Source organism: Salmo salar, chromosome ssa26 (genome assembly GCF_905237065.1).
Source record: "Salmo salar chromosome ssa26, Ssal_v3.1, whole genome shotgun sequence".
Classification (NCBI taxonomy): domain Eukaryota; kingdom Metazoa; phylum Chordata; class Actinopteri; order Salmoniformes; family Salmonidae; genus Salmo; species Salmo salar.
The window spans coordinates 50,033,753-50,060,371 of NC_059467.1; the positions used below are offsets into that span (position 1 = coordinate 50,033,753).

General features: G+C 44.8%; 1 protein-coding gene across 1 annotated transcript in view; it reads left to right on the plus strand.

The window, feature by feature from the left end:
• Positions 1–20,226, plus strand: part of LOC106588001 (Krueppel-like factor 13) — a 60,043-nt gene extending 39,817 nt beyond the window's left edge. The window contains exon 2 of the mRNA XM_045708017.1: positions 13,294–20,226. Within this exon, the coding sequence (XP_045563973.1) occupies positions 13,294–13,667 (374 nt within the window). The 3' untranslated portion in view covers positions 13,668–20,226. The remainder of the gene's footprint in view (positions 1–13,293) is intronic.
• The last annotated feature ends 6,393 nt before the right edge of the window (positions 20,227–26,619 follow it).

A 26,619-nucleotide genomic window follows, 5' to 3' on the forward strand; every position in this document is an offset into this window, starting at 1 on the left:
GAACACATAAACATCATTCAGACATTTCCAGCTTGTTGGCTTTTACTGTTATTGTTCAGAAGCAATAACACTTATGATGTGGGCGAGATGGAGCCACCGGGCTGTATGGAGGACAGAGATAGTCTGAGTCCCAAATGGAACTCTATTTCTCTATATAGTGCACTACTTCTGTCTACAGTAGTGGACTATAGGGAATAGGGTGCCATTTGGGACACAACCATAGCGTGTCACAGCAGCATGGCAGAACAAAAGTCCATAGTACATCATGTTTCTATAGCCACACATCTCCTCTCTCCTCCATTCTAGTACCAGAGAACTGTAGTTACAGGCTTTGTTTGGGTTTCACTAACTGTTCTCCAGAACCAGAGAGATGTAGTTACAGGCTTTGTTTGGGTTTCACTAACTGTTCTCCAGAACCAGAGAGATGTAGTTACAGGCTTTGTTTGGGTTTCACTAACTGTTCTCCAGAACCAGAGAGATGTAGTTACAGGCTTTGTTTGGGTTTCACTAACTGTTCTCCAGAACCAGAGAGATGTAGTTACAGGCTTTGTTTGGGTTTCACTAACTGTTCTCCAGAACCAGAGAGATGTAGTTACAGGCTTTGTTTGGGTTTCACTAACTGTTCTCCAGAACCAGAGAGATGTAGTTACAGGCTTTGTTTGGGTTTCACTAACTGTTCTCCAGAACCAGAGAGATGTAGTTACAGGCTTTGTTTGGGTTTCACTAACTGTTCTCCAGAACCAGAGAGATGTAGTTACAGGCTTTGTTTGGGTTTCACTAACTGTTCTCCAGAACCAGAGAGATGTAGTTACAGGCTTTGTTTGGGTTTCACTAACTGTTCTCCAGAACCAGAGAGATGTAGTTACAGGCTTTGTGTGGGTGTGTCTGACCATGTGGGTGTGTCTGACCATGTGGGTGTGTCTGGCCACGTGGGTGTGTCTGACCATGTGGGTGTGTCTGACCATGTGGGTGTGTCTGGCCATGTGGGTGTGTCTGGCCACGTGGGTGTGTCTGACCATGTGGGTGTGTCTGACCATGTGGGTGTGTCTGGCCATGTGGGTGTGTCTGGCCACGTGGGTGTGTCTGACCATGTGGGTGTGTCTGGCCATGTGGGTGTGTCTGACCATGTGGGTGTGTCTGGCCACGTGGGTGTGTCTGACCATGTGGGTGTGTCTGGCCATGTGGGTGTGTCTGGCCATGTGAGTGTGTCTGGCCACGTGGGTGTGTCTGGCCACGTGGGTGTGTCTGACCACGTGGGTGTGTCTGGCCACGTGGGTGTGTCTGGCCATGTGGGTGTGTCTGGCCATGTGGGTGTGTCTGACCACGTGGGTGTGTCTGGCCACGTGGGTGTGTCTGACCACGTGGGTGTGTCTGACCACGTGGGTGTGTCTGGGTGTGTCTGACCACGTGGGTGTGTCTGACCACGTGGGTGTGTCTGGCCACGTGGGTGTGTCTGGGTGTATCTGGCCACGTGGGTGTGTCTGGCCACGTGGGTGTGTCTGGCCATGTGGGTGTGTCTGGCCATGTGGGTGTGTCTGAAGGTACTGAGTCCCCTTGTATCTGTTTGTAGCCAGTCTATAGCCACAGCTCAGGAGAAACTAGTCAGAACTCAGAACTAATTACTGGGTATCCCGTGTCACCAACCACCATTTTGTGAAAACACATTGGGTTATTAAGGACTGAGTTGGACACAGTCATTCATGATAGAATATAGATTATGGATTCCAGGACTGACATTTTTTGCTGCGTGAACTATCTAACTAAATACAGATAGCCCAAGTGTCCTTAACAGATAGCTAGAGTACTGTTACTGTATTCTAGTACTGTTGTTATCATTATACTGCATGTTCAGAGAAATCATTCTGATTACAGTACTGTTGTTATCGTTATACTGCATGTTCAGAGAAATCATTCTGATTACAGTACTGTTGTTATCGTTATACTGCATGTTCAGAGAAATCATTCTGATTACAGTATTGTTGTTATCGTTATACTGCATGTTCAGAGAAATCATTCTGATTACTGTACTGTTGTTATCGTTATACTGCATGTTCAGAGAAATCATTCTGATTACAGTACTGTTGTTATCATTATACTGTATGTTCAGAGAAATCATTCTGATTACAGTACTGTTGTTATCGTTATACTGCATGTTCAGAGAAATCATTCTGATTACAGTACTGTTGTTATCGTTATACTGTATGTTCAGAGAAATCATTCTGATTACTGTACTTGTAATGAACAGGAGGGGAGACAGAGAGCTGGTTTCAAGTGCAGGGTGCAGCAGGTGTTTATTAGCAAAGGACCACAGGAGGAGGCAGGTAGCTGGGTCCAGGGGCAGGTAGCTGAGTCCAGGGGCAGGCAGAAGGTCATACACAGGAGGAGGCAGGTAGCTGGGTCCAGGGGCAGGCAGAAGGTCATACACAGGAGGAGGCAGGTAGCTGGGTCCAGGGGCAGGAAGAAGGTCATACACAGGAGGAGGCAGGTAGCTGGGTCCAGGGGCAGGCAGAAGGTCATACACAGGAGGAGGCAGGTAGCTGGGTCCAGGGGCAGGCAGAAGGTCATACACAGGAGGAGGCAGGTAGCTGAGTCCAGGCAGAAGGTCATACACAGGAGGAGGCAGGTAGCTGGGTCCAGGGGCAGGTAGCTGAGTCCAGGGGCAGGCAGAAGGTCATACACAGGAGGAGGCAGGTAGCTGGGTCCAGGGGCAGGCAGAAGGTCATACACAGGAGGAGGCAGGTAGCTGAGTCCAGGCAGAAGGTCATACACAGGAGGAGGCAGGTAGCTGGGTCCAGGGACAGGCAGAAGGTCATACACAGGAGGAGGCAGGTAGCTGGGTCCAGGGGCAGGAAGAAGGTCATACACAGGGACTCCAAAAAGGCAACAGTACAGGCAGGGAAAAGGCTAGTAACATAGTCCAGGAGATCAGGCAAGAAAGAGGTTGACGACAGGAAATCTGATCAAAAGTACAGGCAGGGAATAGGCAAAAAGGTGTCGTTAGTGAGGGTGGACAAAAACTACGATACACAGGAGGACTAATACGGAAATGAACAGAGCTCCGAATAGAATGTGTATCAAAACAAACAATACCTCACAATGACGGGGTGCAGAGAACTGAACTAAATAGTGTGTGATAATGACATACAGGTGTGTGTAACAGCTGTCGGGAGAGAGTAGACCAAGGCGCAGCGGAGTTAGTGTTCATCATTGAAATTAATAACAGAAAGAACACTATACAAAACAAAACAAGAAAACCGACAGCCAAACAGTCCCGTCAGGTGCAAACCACACAACAGAAACAATTACCCACAAAACCCCAACGGAAAAACAGGCACTTATGTGTGACTCCCAATCAGCAACAACACTCTACAGCTGTGCCTGATTGGAAGCCACACGGCCAAAATCAATGAAACAAACCAACATAGAAAAATGCACATAGAACGCCCACCCAATGTAACACCCTGGCCTAACCAAAATAAAGAACAAAAACCCCTCTCTATGGCCAGGGCGTTACAGTTTCAACAACCTAGCAGGTCAATAACTCTTTTAGCTTTAGCCAGCAACCTAACAGGTCTATAACTCTGAAATCTAACCAACAACCTAACATAATGATATCCCAGCAGTCTCTCCTCCACTGTGTGGATACCTGATGTCTGTTGAGTCATGATATCCCAGTAGTCTCTCCTCCACTGTGTTGCTACCTGATGTCTGTTGAGTCATGATATCCCAGCAGTCTCTCCTCCACTGTGTTGCTACCTGATGTCTGTTGAGTCATGATATCCCAGCAGTCTCTCATCCACTGTGTGGATACCTGATGTCTGTTGAGTCATGATATCCCAGCAGTCTCTCCTCCACTGTGTGGATACCTGATGTCTGTTGAGTCATGATATCCCAGCAGTCTCTCATCCACTGTGTGGATACCTGATGTCTGTTGAGTCATGATATCCCAGCAGTCTCTCATCCACTGTGTTGATACCTGATGTCTGTTGAGTCATGATATTATATTGACACCTCCCAGATCCAGTCACCTCTGAAAAGCTGTTAAATATTGAAGCACTGGGATACGTTACCCTCCGCTGCTTTGTAACTGGGGCTGCTTCCCAAACGGCACTCTATTCCCTATATAGTGCACTACTGTTGACCAGGGCCAAATAGGGCTAGTTGTGCGCTATGTAGGGAATAGGGTGTTGTTTGGGAGCAGCCCTTGAGGTTACATAAACAGATGTAGTTTGTAATTCAGCTCATCTCAACAGTAAATCCCCAGCAGGCTCTTTGTGTTGCTAGGATCAGTCAGGTAGGATGATAAAGACAGTGTCAGTAGGTAGTATGTGTTGGTAGAGTTAGTCAGGTAGGAGGTGAAAGACAGTGTCAGTAGGTAGTATGTGTTGGTAGAGTTAGTCAGGTAGGATGATAAAGACAGTGTCAGTAGGTAGTATGTGTTGGTAGAGTTAGTCAGGTAGGATGATAAAGACAGTGTCAGTAGGTAGTATGTGTTGGTAGAGTTAGTCAGGTAGGATGATAAAGACAGTGTCAGTAGGTAGTATGTGTTGGTAGAGTTAGTCAGGTAGGATGATAAAGACAGTGTCAGTAGGTAGTATGTGTTGGTAGAGTTAGTCAGGTAGGATGATAAAGACAGTGTCAGTAGGTAGTATGTGTTGGTAGAGTTAGTCAGGTAGGATGATAAAGACAGTGTCAGTAGGTAGTATGTGTTGGTAGAGTTAGTCAGGTAGGATGATAAAGACAGTGTCAGTAGGTAGTATGTGTTGGTAGAGTTAGTCAGGTAGGATGATAAAGACAGTGTCAGTAGGTAGTATGTGTTGGTAGAGTTAGTCAGGTAGGATGATAAAGACAGTGTCAGTAGGTAGTATGTGTTGGTAGAGTTAGTCAGGTAGGATGATAAAGACAGTGTCAGTAGGTAGTATGTGTTGGTAGAGTTAGTCAGGTAGGATGATAAAGACAGTGTCAGTAGGTAGTATGTGTTGGTAGAGTTAGTCAGGTAGGATGATAAAGACAGTGTCAGTAGGTAGTATGTGTTGGTAGAGTTAGTCAGGTAGGATGATAAAGACAGTGTCAGTAGGTAGTATGTGTTGGTAGAGTTAGTCAGGTAGGATGATAAAGACAGTGTCAGTAGGTAGTATGTGTTGGTAGAGTTAGTCAGGTAGGAGGTGAAAGACAGTGTCAGTAGGTAGTATGTGTTGGTAGAGTTAGTCAGGTAGGATGATAAAGACAGTGGCTGTAGGTAGTATGTGTTGGTAGAGTTAGTCAGGTAGGAGGTGAAAGACAGTGGCTGTTGGTTTGAGTTGGTAGAGTTAGTTAGCGTGGCAGAGTACTACTGTGTATTACTAACCTTCTGTTTGGTTCGACCTCAAATGAACGTCTAATACATGTCTGTAGGAGTAATAGATGACATTGTCTTGGGAGCGCTACTGGGCGGTAGTCATTTAGACAGGTTACCTTGGCTTTCTTGGGCACAGGGACTATGGTGGTCTGCTTGAAACATGTAGATATTAAAGACTGGTTCGGGCAGAGGTTGAAAATGTCAGTGAAGACTCTTGCCAGCTGATCAACGCATGCTCTGAGTACGCGTCCTGGTAATCCATCTGTCCCTGCGGCGTTGTGAATGTTGACCTGTTTAAAGATCTTACTCACATTGGCTATGGACATCGTGATCACACAGTCTTCTGGAACAGATGGTGCTCTCACGTATGGTTCAGTGTTGCTTGCCTCGAAAGCTAGCATAGAAGGCATTTAGCTCGTCTGGTAGGCTCAGGACATATTCCAGTCTGTGCTAGCGAAACGGTCCTGTAGCTCAGGGGTTCCCAAACGTTTTCACTCGGGGGCCCCCCTTCCAGCATTGGGGAACATCCTGTTTGCCCCCTCCCCCCCTGTCGTCGTCCCACAACCCCCCCGCGTGCGCACGCGCCACGTCTGTTTCTATGGTCACCAGTACTGTTCATGACACAAACTGTTCACACCCCTCTTGTTGGTGGAGAGAATATTTTGTACGTTTAAAGCTTATTTCCTGCAGTTGTACACATTATTATCATGGGGTGCAAAGAACATTTTGCAGTTTTAAAACAAATGTTCTTGCAATTCAATACAATTTGCCATGTCTAATGTGTATTCATGTGATATTGGAGTGACTCAAAAACTACAACAATATCTATGGGCTAAAAAAAGTGAATAAAAAGAGTGACATGGGCTGATTGATCTGGACATTCCTGACTAGTTCTAAATATCTCTCTAATGTGTACAATGACTAACATGACAAGAGGAACTGATGATGTAATACCCAGTTTAGAAATGTCACCTTGTACATTCTACTATTATAACTTTCAGGACTAAGTTTAAAGCTGGACTGAGTTCTTACAAAAAAAAAGTTGAGTTGTTTTATTTTAAGGGGGGGGGGGGTTTGGGAACCACTGCTGTAGTTTTGCATCCGCTTCATCGGACCACTTGTACTACCTGTTTGAGTTTTTTGCTTGTTAGCAAGAGGGTTGTAATGTCAGGTATGACTGTAGTGACCTCAGGTAAGAGTGTTGCACTGTTGTACTCTTATAATCTCAAACCGGCACAGCCAGAAGAGGACTGGCCACCCCTCAGAGCCTGGGACCTCTCTAGGTTTCTTCCTAGGTTCCTGCCTTTCTAGGGAGTTTTTCCTAGCCACATTGCTTCTACATCTGCATTGCCTGCTGTTTGGGGTTTCTGTACATCACTTTGTGACATCAGCTGATGTAAAAAGGGCTTTATAAATTTGATTGATTGTTATGACGTCAGGTAAAAGTCTATTCGTTGAACCAAATAATTTTTTCCACTTCAGTCCTCGGGGACAGAATATTATATATGAACTAGGAACCAAAATAATGAAGGTCTTTGTGCCTAGTCTGTTATGCTTAGGGGTAGCACTCTAAGGACAATACACCAGTAGTGTTTTCTTTTAGATCATTTAAAGGCTGTATTATCACCTGGTGGAAAGGAGATTATTTACTTTATGTCTGCATCCTAAATGGCACCCTATCCACTTATGAAGTGGAATACTTTGGGCCCTGGTCTACATAGAGCAGTAAACTTATGGAGTGGAATACTTTGGGCCCTGGTCTACATAGAGCAGTAAACTTATGGAGTAGAATACTTTAGGCCCTGGTCTACATAGAGCAGTAAACTTATGGAGTGGAATACTTTAGGCCCTGGTCTACATAGAGCAGTAAACTTATGGAGTGGAATACTTTGGGCCCTGGTCTACATAGAGCAGTAAACTTATGGAGTGGAATACTTTAGGCCCTGGTCTACATAGAGCAGTAAACTTATGGAGTGGAATACTTTGGGCCCTGGTCTACATAGAGCAGTAAACTTATGGAGTGGAATACTTTGGGCCCTGGTCTACATAGAGCAGTAAACTTATGGAGTGGAATACTTTGGGCCCTGGTCTACATAGAGCAGTAAACTTATGGAGTGGAATACTTTGGGCCCTGGTCTACATAGAGCAGTAAACTTATGGAGTGGAATACTTTAGGCCCTGGTCTACATAGGAGTGTATAGTGGAGGGGGAGGGTGGAGTGTATAGTGAAGGGGGAGGGTGGAGGGGGAGGGTGGAGTGTATAGTGGAGGGGGAGGGTGGAGTGTATAGTGAAGTGGGAGGGTGGAGTGTATAGTGAAGAGGGAGGGGGAGGGTGGAGGGGGAGGGTGGAGTGTGGAGGGTGGAGTGTATAGGGGAGAGGGAGGGTGGAGGGTGGAGAGGGAGGGTGGAGTGTATAGTGAAGAGGGAGGGTGGAGGGGGGAGTGTATAGGGGAGGGGGAGGTTGGAGGGGAGGGTGGAGTGTGGAGGGTGGAGTGTATAGGGAGAGGGAGGGTGGAGGGGGAGTGTATAGGGAGGGGAGGGTGGAGGGGGAGGGTGGAGTGTGGAGGGTGGAGTGTATAGGGGAGAGGGAGGGTGGAGGGGGAGTGTATAGGGGAGGGGGAGGGTGGAGTGTATAGTGGAGGGGAGGGTGGAGGGTGAAGGGTGAAGGGGGAGGGTGGAGTGTATAGGGGAGAGGGAGGGTGGAGGGTGGAGAGGGAGGGTGGAGTGTATAGTGAAGAGGGAGGGTGGAGGGGGGAGTGTATAGGGGAGGGGGAGGTTGGAGGGGAGGGTGGAGTGTGGAGGGTGGAGTGTATAGGGGAGAGGGAGGGTGGAGGGGGGAGTGTATAGGGGAGGGGAGGGTGGAGGGGGAGGGTGGAGTGTGGAGGGTGGAGTGTATAGGGGAGAGGGAGGGTGGAGGGGGGAGTGTATAGTGGAGGGGGAGGGTGGAGTGTATAGTGGAGGGGGAGGGTGGAGGGTGAAGGGTGAAGGGGGAGGGTGGAGTGTATAGTGGAGGGGGAGGGTGGAGTGTATAGTGGAGGGGGAGGGTGGAGGGTGAAGGGTGAAGGGGGAGGGTGGAGTGTATAGTGGAGAGGGAGGGGGGAGGGGGAGGGTGGAGTGTATAGTGGAGGGTGGAGGGGGAGGGTATAGGGGAGGCAGTAGTTTCTACTGTACCGTGTCAGTTGATAATTGCATGGTAGAACAGGAACTAGGAGTACTGCTTCAGAGATCACTATCATGTGGGTTTCCAGGAGCCATTTCTATTGAACTGCACATAAGGCTGCCATTGAAAACCTCTGCTAGAGACGGCTTTGAAACTGCTATGGGAACGATTATTTTGGGAAAGTTTATTATGGGAAGATTCTAGCTACATCATTCACTAGAGGCCCGCCTGGAAACTAATACTCATTCCAGCTTTGTAATATTACACTTTATCTACACATTTAAATCATTTGCTATAAAACATTTACATGCTAGTTTTACCGCTGTCTGAGTAAGTTTATGAAATATACTTTTTCATCTGTCTTTGAGGTATAATAAAGGCTTGCAGAGTGTCTATTCTCTGGAAGTAACACATGGCTTTATGACTGAAAACACTGTTTCCTCCGATACCATGGCTTTTCAGATAGGGCCTGTGAGAGGACTGTAACAAAGATAGATGAAAATGCTAAGTATCGCCTGGGGCCACAGATTACTTTGATGGGACGGCGTTATCACCACTGTCACAAGCTTACATCCTATATAGTGCACTACTTTAGACCAGACCCCTACCTAGTGCACCACTTCCTGTTACCAGGGCCCTACATAGTTCACTACTTTAGACCAGACGCCTACATAGTGCACTACTTTAGACCAGAACCCTACATAGTGCACTACTTTAGACCAGACCCCTACCTAGTGCACCACTTCCTGTTACCAGGGCCCTACATAGTTCACTACTTTAGACCAGACGCCTACATAGTGCACTACTTTAGACCAGAACCCTACATAGTGCACTACTTTAGACCAAAACCACCCTATATAGTGCACTACTTTAGACCAAAACCACCCTACATAGTGCACTACTTTAGACCAGAACCCTACATAGTGCACTACTTTAGACCAGAACCCTACATAGTGCACTACTTTAGACCAAAACCCTACATAGTGCACTACTTTAGACCAGAACCCTACATAGTGCACTACTTTAGACCAGAACCCTACATAGTGCACTACTTTAGACCAAAACCACCCTACATAGTGCACTACTTTAGACCAAAACCACCCTATATAGTGGTACTACTTTAGACCAGAACCACCCTATATAGTGCACTACTTTAGACCAGAACCCTATATAGTGCACTACTTCAGACCAGAACCACCCTATATTGTGCACTACTTTAGACCAAAACCCTACATAGTGCACTACTTCAGACCAGAACCACCCTATATTGTGCACTACTTTAGACCAGAACCCTACATAGTGCACTACTTCAGACCAGAACCACCCTATATAGTGCACTACTTTTTGATCAGAGCCCTAGATCAGGTGCCATCTGGGATGCAGGCACAGTACTCCAGGAAATAGAGATGTTGTGATTACAGTGTGTAGATACGTTTTGTCTGCTGTTGCTGTCTCGTTGTCATTACGTCAACCAGAGTGCAAAGGTTAGGCAGAGGTCAGATCTATAGACAAAGGGAGGGACTCAGAGGCCCTCAGTGAGAATTGGATAGGTGGAAGCAATATGGCAATATTTCCACCTGGCCAATCAGAAGACAAGATGAAACTATTATTGCAATGATACCTACCCAATCCTCTCAAATGTCCATGTGCCCACTGCCTTTAGGGCTGGTGTTCACAACTACATTAATATAGGGCAGGGTTCCCAACTACATTAATATAGGGCAGGGTTCCCCACTACATTAATATAGGGCAGGGTTCCCCACTACATTAATATAGGGCAGGGTTCCCCAACTACATTAATATAGGGCAGGGTTCCCAACTACATTAATATAGGGCAGGGTTCCCCAACTACATTAATATAGGGCAGGGTTCCCAACTACATTAATATAGGGCAGGGTTCCCAACTACATTAATATAGGGCAGGGGTCCCCAACTACATTAATATAGGGCAGGGTTCCCAACTACATTAATATAGGGCAGGGGTCCCCAACTACATTAATATAGGGCAGGGTTCCCCACTACATTAATATAGGGCAGGGTTCCCAACTACATTAATATAGGGCAGGGTTCCCAACTACATTAATATAGGGCAGGGTTCCCAACTACATTAATATAGGGCAGGGTTCCCAACTACATTAATATAGGGCAGGGGTCCCCAACTACATTAATATAGGGCAGGGTTCCCAACTACATTAATATAGGGCAGGGTTCCCCAACTACATTAATATAGGGCAGGGTTCCCCAACTACATTAATATAGGGCAGGGGTCCCCAACTACATTAATGTAGGGCTGGTGTTCCCAACTACATTAATATAGGGCAGGGTTCCCAACTACATTAATATAGGGCTGGGTTCCCCAACTACATTAATATAGGGCAGGCTTCCCAACTACATTAATATAGGGCAGGGTCCCCAACTACATTAATATAGAGCAGGGTTCCCCACTACATTAATATAGGGCAGGGTTCCCAACTACATTAATATAGGGCAGGGTTCCCCACTACATTAATATAGGGCAGGGTCCCCAACTACATTAATATAGGGCAGGGTTCCCCACTACATTAATATAGGGCAGGGGTTCCCAACTACATTAATATAGGGCATGTATCCCCAACTACATTAATATAGAGCAGGGGTTCCCCAACTACATTAATATAGGGCAGGGTTCCCAACTACATTAATATAGGGCATGTATCCCCAACTACATTAATATAGAGCAGGGGTTCCCCAACTACATTAATATAGGGCAGGGTTCCCCAACTACATTAATATAGGGCAGGGTCCCCAACTACATTAATATAGGGCAGGGTTCCCCACTACATTAATATAGGGCAGGCTTCCCAACTACATTAATATAGGGCAGGGGTCCCCAACTACAATAATATAGGGCAGGGTTCCCCAACTACATTAATATAGGGCAGGGTTCCCAACTACAATAATATAGGGCATGTGTCACCAACTACATTAATATAGGGCAGGGTCCCTAACTACATTAATATAGGGCAGGGGTTCCCAACTACATTAATATAGGGCAGGGTTCCCCAACTACATTAATATAGGGCAGGGTCCCTAACTACATTAATATAGGGCAGGGGTTCCCAACTACATTAATATAGGGCAGGGTTCCCTAACTACATTAATATAGGGCAGGGTCCCCCACTACATTAATATAGGGCAAGGGTTCCCAACTACATTAATATAGGGCAGTGTCCCCCACTACATTAATATAGGGCAGGGGTTCCCTAACTACATTAATATAGGGCAGGGTCCCCCACTACATTAATATAGGGCAGGGGTTCCCAACTACATTAATATAGGGCAGGGTTCCCCACTACATTAATATAGGGCAGGGTTCCCCACTACATTAATATAGGGCAGGGTCCCCCACTACATTAATATAGGGCAGGGTCCCCTAACTACATTAATATAGGGCAGGGTCCCCTAACTACATTAATATAGGGCAAGGGTTCCCAACTACATTAATATAGGGCAGGGTCCCCCACTACATTAATATAGGGCTGGGTTCCCAAACTACATTAATATAGGGCAGGGGTCCCCAACTACAATAATATAGGGCAGGGTTCCCCAACTACATTAATATAGGGCAGGGTTCCCAACTACAATAATATAGGGCATGTGTCACCAACTACATTAATATAGGGCAGGGTCCCTAACTACATTAATATAGGGCAGGGGTTCCCAACTACATTAATATAGGGCAGGGTTCCCTAACTACATTAATATAGGGCAGGGTTCCCAACTACATTAATATAGAGCAGGGTTCCCCAACTACATTAATATAGAGCAGGGTTCCCAACTACATTAATATAGGGCAGGGTCCCCCACTACATTAATATAGGGCAGGGTTCCCCAACTACATTAATATCGGGCAGGGTTCCCCAACTGTTATCCTGTATAGAGCTATGTGATTGTTATCCTGTATAGAGCTATGTGATTGTTATCCTGTATAGAGCTATGTGATTGTTATCCTGTATAGAGCTATATGATTGTTATCCTGTATAGAGCTATGTGATTGTTATCCTGTATAGAGCTATGTGATTGTTATCCTGTATAGAGCTATGTGATTGTTATCCTGCATAGAGCTATGTGATTGTTATCCTGTATAGAGCTATGTGATTGTTATCCTGTATAGAGCTATGTGATTGTTATCCTGTATAGAGCTATGTGATTGTTATCCTGTATAGAGCTATGTGATTGTTATCCTGTATAGAGCTATGTGATTGTTATCCTGTATAGAGCTATGTGATTGTTATCCTGTATAGAGCTATGTGATTGTTATCCTGTATAGAGCTATGTGATTGTTATCCTGTATAGAGCTATGTGATTGTTATCCTGTATAGAGCTATGTGATTGTTATCCTGTATAGAGCTATGTGATTGTTATCCTGTATAGAGCTATGTGATTGTTATCCTGTATAGAGCTATGTGATTGTTATCCTGTATAGAGCTATATGATTTGTCTAGGTCCTATGATTGTTTAGTCTAGTTAACTAGTTCGCTTGTCCAGAGGGACGTACCATAGGAATGTCATTTTTCTCCCTCCATACAGTATGTTTGACCCATCTCTCTCTCTCTCTCTCAATTCAATTCAATTCAATTTAGGCTCAATTTAGGACTTTATTGACATTGGAAACATATATTAACATTGCCAAAGCAAGTGAAGTAGATAATAAACAAATGTGAAATAAACAATAAAAATGAACAGTAAACTAATGACTCTCTCTCTCTCTCTCTCTCTCTCTCTGTCTCTCTCTCTCTCTGTGTGTATCTTCCAGGAGAGCGTCCCTTCCCCTGCACCTGGCCTGACTGCAACAAGAAGTTTGCCCGTTCGGATGAGCTGGCCCGTCACTACCGCACCCACACCGGAGAGAAGAAGTTCAGCTGCCCACTCTGCGACAAGCGCTTCATGCGTAGCGACCACCTGATGAAGCACGCTCGCCGCCACTCCGAGTTCCAGCCCGCCATGTTGAAGCGGCCGTACGGGTGTGGCGGAGGAATGGGCGGAGGAATGGGAGGAGTTGGCGGAGGAATGGGCGTGGTCGGGAGTAGTACACGCCCCGGATCGCTCAGCGACTACAACAGCCGCTCCGACTCGTCCAGCCCCACCCTCAGCCCCAGCCCCACCCTCAGCCCGGCTAACTCGCCTTAAAGCCCCGCCAACAGCACTTTCAGGCTCTGCCTCCGACGCCCTGATTGACCCACCCACAAGACAAGACACACCCCACAGACAGGACAGGACTCTTTCAGTCTGTTTTAGGCCTTTTCCACCGCAGGGTTTGGGTTTTACACCGGTTCCCTGTGGAATGTCTCAGCCCACACCAGCATTGCAATGGAAATAGGCTATTTAAATCTTTTTTTTTTTTAATCATAATGGTGGTCTTAGACTGGATCCCCTTGAGCACCTGCTCCAGTCTCACTGGAGTCTTTTTACCATGACACGTGGTGGTAGAAGGAATCCTTTCAAAGAACTTGATGCCCTGTCCTTTGTTCTAACGTCTCACCCTAACCTTGACTTCAATGGGACTACGCCACAACCCCAGCAGCTACTCTGATTCGTTATTTTGGTCAGTAGGGTCCTCTGATTGGCTCTGGTCCTAATTGGGACCCCCCCCACCATTCCACTTATTGCACAGTTACTTACCTAGCGAGGCTCCTTTCCAATGCTCTGTCTGCTTGCTGCATTGTACTGTCTTCTACATCATGTACTATACTGCCTATTGGAGAGCAATCCTTTCAACAGCAAAGACAAAAATAATGCCTTTCTGATGGCAATATTTCCATAGTAAACAAATGTACTGCGTAGGCATTGTCTCTTTGAGAAGCCTCAGGCCATTGTTTAATATTGTTTCATTTAGCTTGTGGTACTTAAAGTTAGCAGAATCAGCCAAGAAAGAACACAGAACGGGATATTCAATATTGTAAATACTACAGGATGTTACATTTATTTGAAATGGCTAGGGAGGTTTCATCTTTATCCTCAGGATTATAAACACAGTTTATTTCTTTTAACTTGACTGCACAAATACGAACATCACTTTACTCTGAAATTCAATGCAGGTTGAATCTTCTGCCCTGCTCAGGGAAGGCCTTTGATAGCTTGAAAGAATGGACACAATGAAGACAATGCAGAAACACACACACACACACACACACACACGCACGCACACACGCACGTACGTACGTACGCACGCACACACACACACACACGCACGCACGCACGCACACACACACACACACACACACACACACACACACACACACACACACACACACACACACACACACACACACACACACACACACACACACACACACACACACACACACACACACACACACAACATAGCCTTACACTCAAACAGAATTGCACTCCTCTCCTTGAATAAATTCTGTTTTGTTTTTCACACTGAAAGAAACCATGGAAATAGTCCTTCAAACTAGGTCTTATCTTTGAATGGTGATGACACAAAATAACTAGTGGAGACTAGAGAGAGAGAGAGACGAAACATACTGTTCACCTCTTTCATTTGAATCCAAGCTCATATCTCTGACTTGAATCTCTTACATCAGTGAACTGTGGCAGTGAGCTGTGTTGGTCAACACGTAAGACATCTTCAAAAGGGGATGTGAAGATGAGAGTAGAGACGTGTCTGCTGCGTTGCTTCATAACCTCATCCAGGGGAGAGATGTTTAGTTCCCATGTCATCTCAGACACCTAGAACTCAACTCTTGTGTAATTGCGTCAAGATGCAGGATTATCCATGAGAGAGATCAGTTCCCGTGTAAACACACCAGTCCATGGTAGGTTAGCTTCAAAGAAGCTGTCTGAGGACAAGTCGATGTAATGCTGTACGGTCAACACAGTTCTCAAACCCTCGTCCTCAACAACACTTTAGGCCGTGTTACTGCAGGGCTGGAACAAAACCCTGCACGTGGTTTAGGGTTTGGCCACCCACCCCTGATCTTATTAGTATCATCCTCATGATTCACCCAGCTACACACACACACACACACACACACACACACACACACACACACACACACACACACACACACACACACACACACAAACATACACACACACATACAGTGTGTGTGAGGTGTTATTACAGCCTGGGAGACATGAGGGCAGTTAAATAGCTCCTACAAGGCCCTACAGCTCTATCCTACAGCTAGCTAACTCTATAACAGCCTGGGAGACATGAGGGCAGTTAACTAGCTCCTACAAGGCCCTACAGCTCTATCCTACAGCTAGCTAACTCTATAACAGCCTGGGAGAAATGAGGGCAGTTAACTAGCTCCTACAAGGCCCTACAGCTCTATCCTACAGCTAGCTAACTCTATCACAGCCTGGGAGAAATGAGGGCAGTTAACCTGTAGCTTGTACAGGGACAACAGTTAGTTCCTGAGGGCAGAACATCCACTTGTAGCTATTTTTAAAAGGAGGTTAGCTCCTCTAGCTATCTCTACAAAATATTCTATCCACCTTAGACAGAGATTAGAGGCCAGATGGAGTCATTATAAGAATCCCTATAAGAACTATGTGGTATAATAAAAATACTATCTATCACTGGTAATCTGTTATAAGGAAAACCCAGTGAGATCACTCTGAGAACCTCGCCGGGGTGTTACTGTAAACTGCCTTCATCCCCTTCTACCAGCTTCTAAAGGTCACTGAGAACCTCGCCGGGGTGTTACTGTAAACTGCCTTCATCCCCTTCTACCAGCTTCTAAAGGTCACTGAGAACCTCGCCGGGGTGTTACTGTAAACTGCCTTCATCCCCTTCTACCAGCTTCTAAAGGTCACTGAGAACCTCGCCGGGCGGTTACTGTAAACTGCCTTCATCCCCTTCTACCAGCTTCTAAATGTCACTAAAGTTCACTAAAGTTCAATTTAATCCTGACACTGTACCCTTGAGTTGGCCCAGAGTGACTGAACAGAGAATTGACTTAATCACAGGACAGACAGACTGCACAGGACAGGAGTGAGGAAAAACTCCAGGTGAATGGGATCAGTAAAGAGATGCATGGCGGGAAACAATAGTTATTAATTGGTCTTTAATCTTGACTTTATCTTGAGTTATGTGACGTACAGAAACTTGACTTAGTCACACAGGACAAACAGTGCAGAGGAGAGAAAATCTCCTGATGAGTACAGTGTTAACCATGTCGTTGGCTGCCCTTTAGATTCACTGAGAATTCTCCCCTCAACAGTTGTTGTTCTCATCACCTTGACGATCTGATCTGTCTCTACATGAAGTCACAGGTTTCATACCTGGGCGGTGGCACCCTATTCTCTATACAGTGCACTACTTTTGACCAGGGCCTATAGGTAGTGCACTTTATAGGGAATAGGGTACCATTTAAGATGCATCTTTGCAATGTGGCAATGTTTTTATTAGTACCCTGCCATATTTATTAGTACCCTACCATCCAACTGTTTCTAGCATGCCTCAGATTCCCAAACACACCCAAGGCTTCATTTATAGCTCTGGGAAGGCCCTTCGATTTCAGTTTACAGTAGATTAACTCAACATGCTCTTTACAGCCTGTTTTAAAACAATCTCATCATTGTAAGCAGCCTGTAGACCCACTCTCATAAAGACCTGGTTATCTGTACCGTTCCTCTGTGATCGTACTAGTGAAGGTACAGGATGGCTCCCAAATGGCACCCTATTCCCTAGTTGGGCCCTAGTCAAAAGTAGTGCACTATATAGAGAATAGGGTGCCATTTCTGATATAACCAAATTGACTCCAGCTGAAAGGCAAAGCTCTGCAGTGTGCGTCTCCCTTTCTTTCTGCTTTCTTGGAACTACCAGCAGTGTTCCAAGCTCTGTTGGCAGCGTTTCTAGTCCAACCCAGTGAAAAGTTCAGGAAAAGTAGGAAATATAAGACAGAGCTAGCTTTCAGCACAGCGGTGCTCATGTCAGTCTACACTCTGTATTAAAGACACTGTAAATTATGACCAGTCTAAAATAATGCCTCCAGGTCTAAAATAGTCTGAGGATTTCTCTGCTTCCTCTGACTAATCTACTGTGCCTTAGCTTTTCAATGAGCTAAGCTGAGGCCCTTGGTTTTGGCTGGGCTGCCTTTGCACCGCCTCAGTGTTGGCTTTCAGTAAAAGGCTACACGAACATGCTCGCGCTCGCACACACACACACACACACACACACACACACACACACACACACACACACACACACACACACACACACACACACACACACACGCACACACACACACGCACAACGCATCACGCAAGGAGAAGAGAGAGTCCAGCTGAAGAGAGTTCTAGGAATCCTTCACAGGGTGAAGGAAGCAGGTGTCAGGCCTGTGAATGGCCAGCCTTGTCCCCCTGACTCCCCCCTCAGTATCCCCCATCCCCTCCTGCCTTCCCTCAGCCTCCCCATGGGCCTCTCTCTTCCCAGTCACCTAAAAGAAACCAGAATCAGCTTTTCTCTCCCTCTTCCAAATAGAAACTCCCCTTGTAAAAACACACAGCATCACCACTATGCCAGCTAGCCCAGACATACAGCACAGTGGAATGACTCTAAGATATCTCTCCTCTAACGCTGTGTAAAGAGAGGCTTTAGTTCAGCCCACTGTGTCTTGAGTAATCACGGAATTCCACTGTAAACTCAAACTAAGGAGGAGTGAAGGGACAGCCCTGTCGTGTTCCACAAATAACTCATTTTTAAAAGCCATTCAGAATAGGTGACAGGTGGCCATTTTGAAATTTCTCTGTTGCTGTCAGATACCTCCATAATCACATGCTCATCAGTTAACTGGACTCTGTTGAATGTTCTATATGTTATTTTTCTTTCTTTCGTGCAACATATACCATGTACATTTAAACATTTACACAGTCTCTTGTTGGATACATTCATACCATCCTATCCGTCATGGTCAGTGCTTGTCTGACCATGTAGGGAATATCTGAAAACAGAAAATCCAGTGCGTTGTAACTGGTGTCCATTCGTTCATTCAGAACATGCAATATACCTCACTATCTCTATAACACTTTGCACATTCAGTCAGACAGTCAGACAATCAGTCAGTCAGGTAGTCGGTCAGTCAGCCAATTCAGTTATGATTGTAGTTATTTCTTCTCTAGTCTAGTTCAGTGTCAGCAGCCAGTCAGGAAGCTGATCCTCTAATGCCCCCTCCCCTTTCACACTATTCCAATACCCACAATTCCTTTTACTGACCACTTAAACATAAGGTGGTCCAACCTGAACAATGTCTAGGTAATGGTCATATGTACCTCTACAATTTGAATTCGGGTTCAAAGAGTCAAAGTGAAGAGTGTAAGATAACAGTTGTTTAAAAACGTCCCCGTTTGAAACTGAAACCTCACTGAGGGTGTCCAGGATTGACTGAGAGATGCCAGGTGTGTTTTTGACCAGCGCTCTAGACTTTGATTATTATAGTGAGTATATTACTAGACATTTATTTGTTAGATTTCAATATTATTTTCTGGCTTTCTGTTATTTCCATGTTTTATTTGAACTACTATGGTGTTATTTTGTGTTTTGTACATTTTGTTATTATCACCTGTGTGTGTGTGTGTGTTCATATCATGTTTTTTAATTGATTTGCTACATTATTTAATTTTTCTCATGCTTGATTGATGCTAAGCATTACGAATAGAACGTCAGGACATTATTCATTTATCTCGTAATCTCAGAAAACTGTACATCTTTGTCAAGTAACGCAAAGACATAGCAGGGGAATGATTCAGGAAGTTGTAATTTCAGAGCAAATTAAACCCAACTGTTGTGAGTATATTTGTCATCGCGTCCTCTTTCAGAGTGACGCTTAAACCATATAAACAACAACAGCTGTTTAAATGTTCATATTATTATCTATCATTCCATCTTATTTTACTCTCATCACGTCCTATCCAAAACACAATGCATTATTCCAGAACTACTCATCAAAACATCACAACTGGCGTGACTTTCAGGATCTGCATTCTGGAGGTAGATAAGGTTAAGCTCATGTCATTACAATAAATGACGGTGACTACCAAGGAATGGGGAAAATATAAAATCCTTGAACAAAATGACTTCAGGTTTTTATCATGTTGTTGTTACAAGTTATGCTTTGTTTTTGACCCTGAACCCTGTTCTGGGTTATAAAACGATGCCATTAGGCTACACAAGAGCTGTGACTAATTATCATGGTTGAGATTTGATGGAATTGTGGTTAAATAAAACAGTGATCATTCCATAACAAACCTATAGCTATATTCAGCAGACAATTGATGGCGCAGCACGAACACAATTTGTTTAACACTTTGTGTATGAGGAAATTTAAACGAGAGGCGGAACTCAAATATGAACTCGAGTTTTTAATCTTCTCTGAAAATGATTTACTTAGATTGACTTTAATCTCACTGCAAAAGGGACAGACGCAGTAGAATGTATTCTCTTCTGTTCAGAATGTTGTATCTATAGTTTAATGTTTAATGGCATCTAGGACATGCCAAACAGCCATCAACTGTAGCAGAACGGTGACAGGTGAACGCCTATTCCAAAGGATAATGATATTTCATTTTATGCCATGTATGTACACTGCTTACTTCACCTCAAACCAATGTATCTGGCCTAACCTCATTTAATGGATTGTATTTATTTTGAACTTTGTACTATATTCTTGACTGTGATTCATTTGACAATTCAAGTAATAGATTCATTATCAATTCATGTTCTTTTTCTTAGTTTGCTTATTGTTTTGTATTTCTTTATACTATTTAGTTTATACTCTAGTCTAGTAGAGTTGCTCTCAGAAAACAAGACAAAAAAAATGGTCATATTGAAGACGCCCCTTGAGGAGATTTTCAGTCAGTCACCGGTAGACATTGTCATGGATACAAAACGTTCTCATCGTCTTTAATAATATCAGTCACTGATAGTGGATAATCACTTTATTAAATGATGTCAGACAAAGTGCCATCGTGGTGCAGTACCATATGCATGTATTGCTCGTGCTCCCGGGGCGGCAGGGTAGCCTTGTGGTTAGAGAGCGTTGGACTATTAACCGAAAGGTTGCAAGATAGAATCCCCCGAGCTGACAAGGTAAAAATCTGTCGTTCTGCCCCCTGAACAAGGCAGTTAACCCACCGTTCCTAGGCTGTCATTGAAAATAAGAATTTCTACCTTAACTGACTTCTGCCTAGTTAAATAAAAATAAAATGGGAAGAGCGATGTACCATTTATACTTATACTGTTCCCCTTTATCAGCTGACATCGTCATAGTAACTGAGAACAGATCCTGCCTAAAGCCAGATCTGATAGTCACCAAAGTGGTCAGGTACAGATGAATGTTCATAACTACATGATTCCTCTTTAGACACGTCCCTAGTAAAGACAGCATTTCATTGCTGTTACTACTAGTTCTAGCCTGCTTCTCAGCAGAGGGAGAGCTGTTTGAGGCCACACTCTCTCTCTCCCTGTGTGTGTGTGGTAGCTAGATGGAAAGACATGGGATATTTTCTCTACAAGACTCCAGTAGTCTGACAAGGTATTTATCATAAGTGGGTACAGAACATTCTGCTCTTGCAGAAGAAACACATCCTTCATCAGTCTCAGGCTACCAATATTGTACCTTTTTTGCTTTTAGCACCATTAAGCTTTGAAATTACCCAAAAGAGAACAAGCTGTCTGGGAAGAGGTCTCTACCTCCATATCTCTTAATGAGGACCTGCTCACAAGAGAACAAGAGGCCTGGGAAGAGGTTTCTACCGCCATATCTCTTAATGAGGACCTGCTCACAAGAGAACAAGAGGTCTGGGAAGAGGTCTCTACCTCCATATCTCTTAATGAGGACCTGCTCACAAGAGAACAAGAGGCCTGGGAAGAGGTTTCTACCACCATATCTCCCGCCATATCTCTTAATGAGGACCTGCTCACAAGAGAACAAGCGGTCTGGGAAGAGGTCTCTACCTCCATATCTCTTAATGAGGACCTGCTCACAAGAGAACAAGAGGTCTGGGAAGAGGTTTCTACCGCCATATCTCCCGCCATATCTCTTAATGAGGACCTGCTCACAAGAGAACAAGAGGTCTGGGAAGAGGTTTCTACCGCCATATCTCTTAATGAGGACCTGCTCACAAGAGAACAAGCGGTCTGGGAAGAGGTTTCTACCGCCATATCTCTTAATGAGGACCTGCTCACAAGAGAACAAGAGGTCTGGGAAGAGGTCTCTACCTCCATATCTCTTAATGAGGACCTGCTCACAAGAGAACAAGAGGTCTGGGAAGAGGTCTCTACCTCCATATCTCTTAATGAGGACCTGCTCACAAGAGAACAAGAGGTCTGGGAAGAGGTCTCTACCGCCATATCTCTTAATGAGGACCTGCTCACAAGAGAACAAGAGGTCTGGGAAGAGGTTTCTACCTCCATATCTCTTAATGAGGACCTGCTCACAAGAGAACAAGCGGTCTGGGAAGAGGTCTCTACCTCCATATCTCTTAATGAGGACCTGCTCACAAGAGAACAAGAGGTCTGGGAAGAGGTCTCTACCTCCATATCTCTTAATGAGGACCTGCTCACAAGAGAACAAGAGGTCTGGGAAGAGGTTTCTACCGCCATCCCGCATATCTCTTAATGAGGACCTGCTCACAAGAGAACAAGAGGTCTGGGAAGAGGTTTCTACCGCCATATCTCTTAATGAGGACCTGCTCACAAGAGAACAAGAGGTCTGGGAAGAGGTTTCTACCTCCATATCTCTTAATGAGGACCTGCTCACAAGAGAACAAGAGGTCTGGGAAGAGGTTTCTACCGCCATATCTCTTAATGAGGACCTGCTCACAAGAGAACAAGAGGTCTGGGAAGAGGTCTCTACCTCCATATCTCTTAATGAGGACCTGCTCACAAGAGAACAAGCGGTCTGGGAAGAGGTTTCTACCTCCATATCTCTTAATGAGGACCTGCTCACAAGAGAACAAGAGGTCTGGGAAGAGGTTTCTACCGCCATATCTCTTAATGAGGACCTGCTCACAAGAGAACAAGAGGTCTGGGAAGAGGTTTCTACCGCCATATCTCTTAATGAGGACCTGCTCACAAGAGAACAAGAGGTCTGGGAAGAGGTTTCTACCTCCATATCTCTTAATGAGGACCTGCTCACAAGAGAACAAGAGGTCTGGGAAGAGGTCTCTACCTCCATATCTCTTAATGAGGACCTGCTCACAAGAGAACAAGAGGTCTGGGAAGAGGTTTCTACCTCCATATCTCTTAATGAGGACCTGCTCACAAGAGAACAAGAGGTCTGGGAAGAGGTCTCTACCTCCATATCTCTTAATGAGGACCTGCTCACAAGAGAACAAGAGGTCTGGGAAGAGGTCTCTACCGCCATATCTCTTAATGAGGACCTGCTCACAAGAGAACAAGAGGTCTGGGAAGAGGTCTCTACCTCCATATCTCTTAATGAGGACCTGCTCACAAGAGAACAAGAGGTCTGGGAAGAGGTCTCTACCTCCATATCTCTTAATGAGGACCTGCTCACAAGAGAACAAGAGGTCTGGGAAGAGGTCTCTACCTCCATATCTCTTAATGAGGACCTGCTCACAAGAGAACAAGAGGTCTGGGAAGAGGTTTCTACCGCCATATCTCTTAATGAGGACCTGCTCACAAGAGAACAAGAGGTCTGGGAAGAGGTCTCTACCTCCATATCTCTTAATGAGGACCTGCTCACAAGAGAACAAGAGGTCTGGGAAGAGGTCTCTACCTCCATATCTCTTAATGAGGACCTGCTCACAAGAGAACAAGAGGTCTGGGAAGAGGTTTCTACCGCCATATCTCTTAATGAGGACCTGCTCACAAGAGAACAAGAGGTCTGGGAAGAGGTCTCTACCTCCATATCTCTTAATGAGGACCTGCTCACAAGAGAACAAGAGGTCTGGGAAGAGGTCTCTACCGCCATATCTCTTAATGAGGACCTGCTCACAAGAGAACAAGAGGTCTGGGAAGAGGTTTCTACCTCCATATCTCTTAATGAGGACCTGCTCACAAGAGAACAAGAGGTCTGGGAAGAGGTCTCTACCTCCATATCTCTTAATGAGGACCTGCGTTGCTTTTATAACCACAGCGGGAGGGTTGTCCTGCGTCTTTGTGAGGATTTGGTTTCCTGTGGTTACCATGGCAGCAAGACGCTCTGTTACCTCATGCTCCGTTATGATGTCAGCAGGTGACTGTGGTCCAAAATGACACCCTAGTTTCTCTAGTCCACTGCTCTGTTCCAAAGTAGTGCACTTTAAAATAAAGTAGGGTGCCATTTCAGATATATACAATACACTGAACTGTGTTCATAATGTCCAACACAGTAGACTGTGTTCATAATGTCCAATACAGTAGACTGTGTTCATAATGTCCAGTACAGTAGACTGTGTTCATAATTTCCAGTACAGTAGACTGTGTTCATAATGTCCAATACAGTAGACTGTGTTCATAATGTCCAATACAGTAGACTGTGTTCATAATGTCCAATACAGTAGACTGTGTTCATAATGTCCAACACAGTAGACTGTGTTCATAATGTCCAACACAGTAGACTGTGTTCATAATGTCCAATACAGTAGACTGTGTTCATATCTGTCAACGAGGGCCTCTGAAGTCCATACGAACGGTCACATGATAATTCCTCTAAGCTCTATTGGAGGAATCCTGTAGGAATGTTGCAGTCCTCCACCTTGTTACTTTGGTTGTCTTGATCCTTGTTTGATCACACAAAATGTAGAATCACTGCTGCCAGCAGAAATATGTGGCTGGAAGTTTCCATTCGGGCAGAAATATGTGGCTGGAAGTTTCCATTCGGGCAGAAATATGTCTCCTACTGTACTGTTAAGTGTGGTCTCTGAGACCAAGTAGTCTACGGGCTAAGCTAACATTCTGTAGCTCTAGTATCAATATGGGGAATACACAGTATATCTGAGGTGACCCCCCCCCCCCCCCCTCTTTAGAGTGGTAGAATGATTTCCAATCAGGGTTGAATCACTGAATAATTGATTAATTGATCACCTTGTGTGTCTCTGTGCTGCCCTGTAAACATACCAACAGAACCTGCCTTCTAAATGGGGGAACGTGGTGTTTAAGCTCATTGTTAGTTTGCTGTAAGATTAGTGTTATAATAACGCTGTTTGTGTTTGCCTGAAGTCATCACACCGATGGCTTTACCTGTACCAGCTTTGGAAAAAAATGAACCCTCTTTAGAGTCTAAATGATGTCTTCTATAATATTGACGAATATTTGTCCCAGTATGTATATATATATTTTTTTTTTCACGATCGACCACAGCTATGCTGCCATGGGAACCATAATGTGTATACATCTCAATGAAACTCAGTCACTATGTTGAGGTATCCCAGCTGTACAGTTCCCTGCAAACATTAATGTACAGAATGCCAGAAATGAACAGTCATTCCTGTGCTGGTCTGATGTGTCTCTCTGCTCCGTCTACCTTTTTAATGAGGTTATTTTTTACTTCCTAGATGATATTTTGTGATGACTATGTCCTATGCAAATATGAAAAAATTAACAGGATTATACAATATAATGTTATGTTGTCTTAACTTGTATGCATGGATTTGTGAAGTTTACATTTGGTAAATTAAATTCATAAATTAGCATTTTTATGTTTTACGTGTCTTTTTTGGACAGTAGCTTAAATTGATAAATAAGCATTTTAATGTTGGCAGTGTCTTTCTCTGGATGACAGTTTAATTTGTACAGTAATTCATAGCCACATACAGCTCCCACTATATGCCGTTCCCGCCGGTTTCATCACCCTGACAACAGACAACTATGGATGTGTACCAAATGGCGCCTCAACCCTTACTATGGGCCCTGTAGTAGTGCTCAATGTAGGGAATAGGGTGCCATTTGGGATGAATGAATAGTTATCTGTGCGGTATCCTGGCTGCCAGTCATGATAGGACATACCTGGGCCCTTCTTACAGTATATCACTAGGTCACATGATAGGACATACCTGGGCCCTTCTTACAGTATATCACTAGGTCACATGATAGGACCTACCTGGGCTCTTCTTACAGTATATCACTAGGTCACATGATAGGACATACCTGGGCCCTTCTTACAGTATATCACTAGGTCACATGATAGGACCTACCTGGGCTCTTCTTACAGTATATCACTAGGTCACATGATAGGACATACCTGGGCTCTTCTTACAGTATATCACTAGGTCACATGATAGGACATACCTGGGCCCTTCTTACAGTATATCACTAGGTCACATGATAGGACATACCTGGGCTCTTCTTACAGTATATCACTAGGTCACATGATAGGACATACCTGGGCTCTTCTTACAGTATATCACTAGGTCACATGATAGGACATACCTTGGCCCTTCTTACAGTATATCACTAGGTCACATGATAGGACCCAGCATACCTGGGCCCTTCTTACAGTATATCACTAGGTCACATGATAGTCTCCTGCCTGTATGACACCACCAGGAACAACTGGGCCCTGGTTATTGGCTACAACTAGAGCCTGGAGTTTCTCCCGGGGAAGAAAAGTCTAGCGGTAGATCTGACTATGAAGTTGATCCTCCATGCCACATTGGCAGTTCATCTTCATGTCTAGTTACTGGCATAGAGCGGGAATATATTATATCTGAATGGTACTGGGGCAAGGCAACCTGCCAATGTCACTCTGAAAGAAGTCTGTGTCCTCCTCCGTCAAAACCGGGAAATCTTTCTGCTATCACAGCATAGTGGTCAGATTTAATTAACGGAGCACTGGGTTGCAGGGAGAGGTGGCGGTGACGGAAGAGAGCTGGCAGGGACGGAAGGAGGGTGTTGAAATCATTACATTAATACACTCTATAATACTCAGGTAATAATGCTCACCTCTACGCTCGTGGCGTTAGACTACATGGTTGGTCATGGATGTATTGACAGTACTGTTAGACTGCATGGTTGGTCATGGATGTATTGACAGTACTGTTAGACTGGATGGTTGGTCATGGATGTATTGACAGTACTGTTAGACTGGATGGTTGGTCATGGATGTATTGACAGTACTGTTAGACTACATGGTTGGTCATGGATGTATTGACAGTACTGTTAGACTGG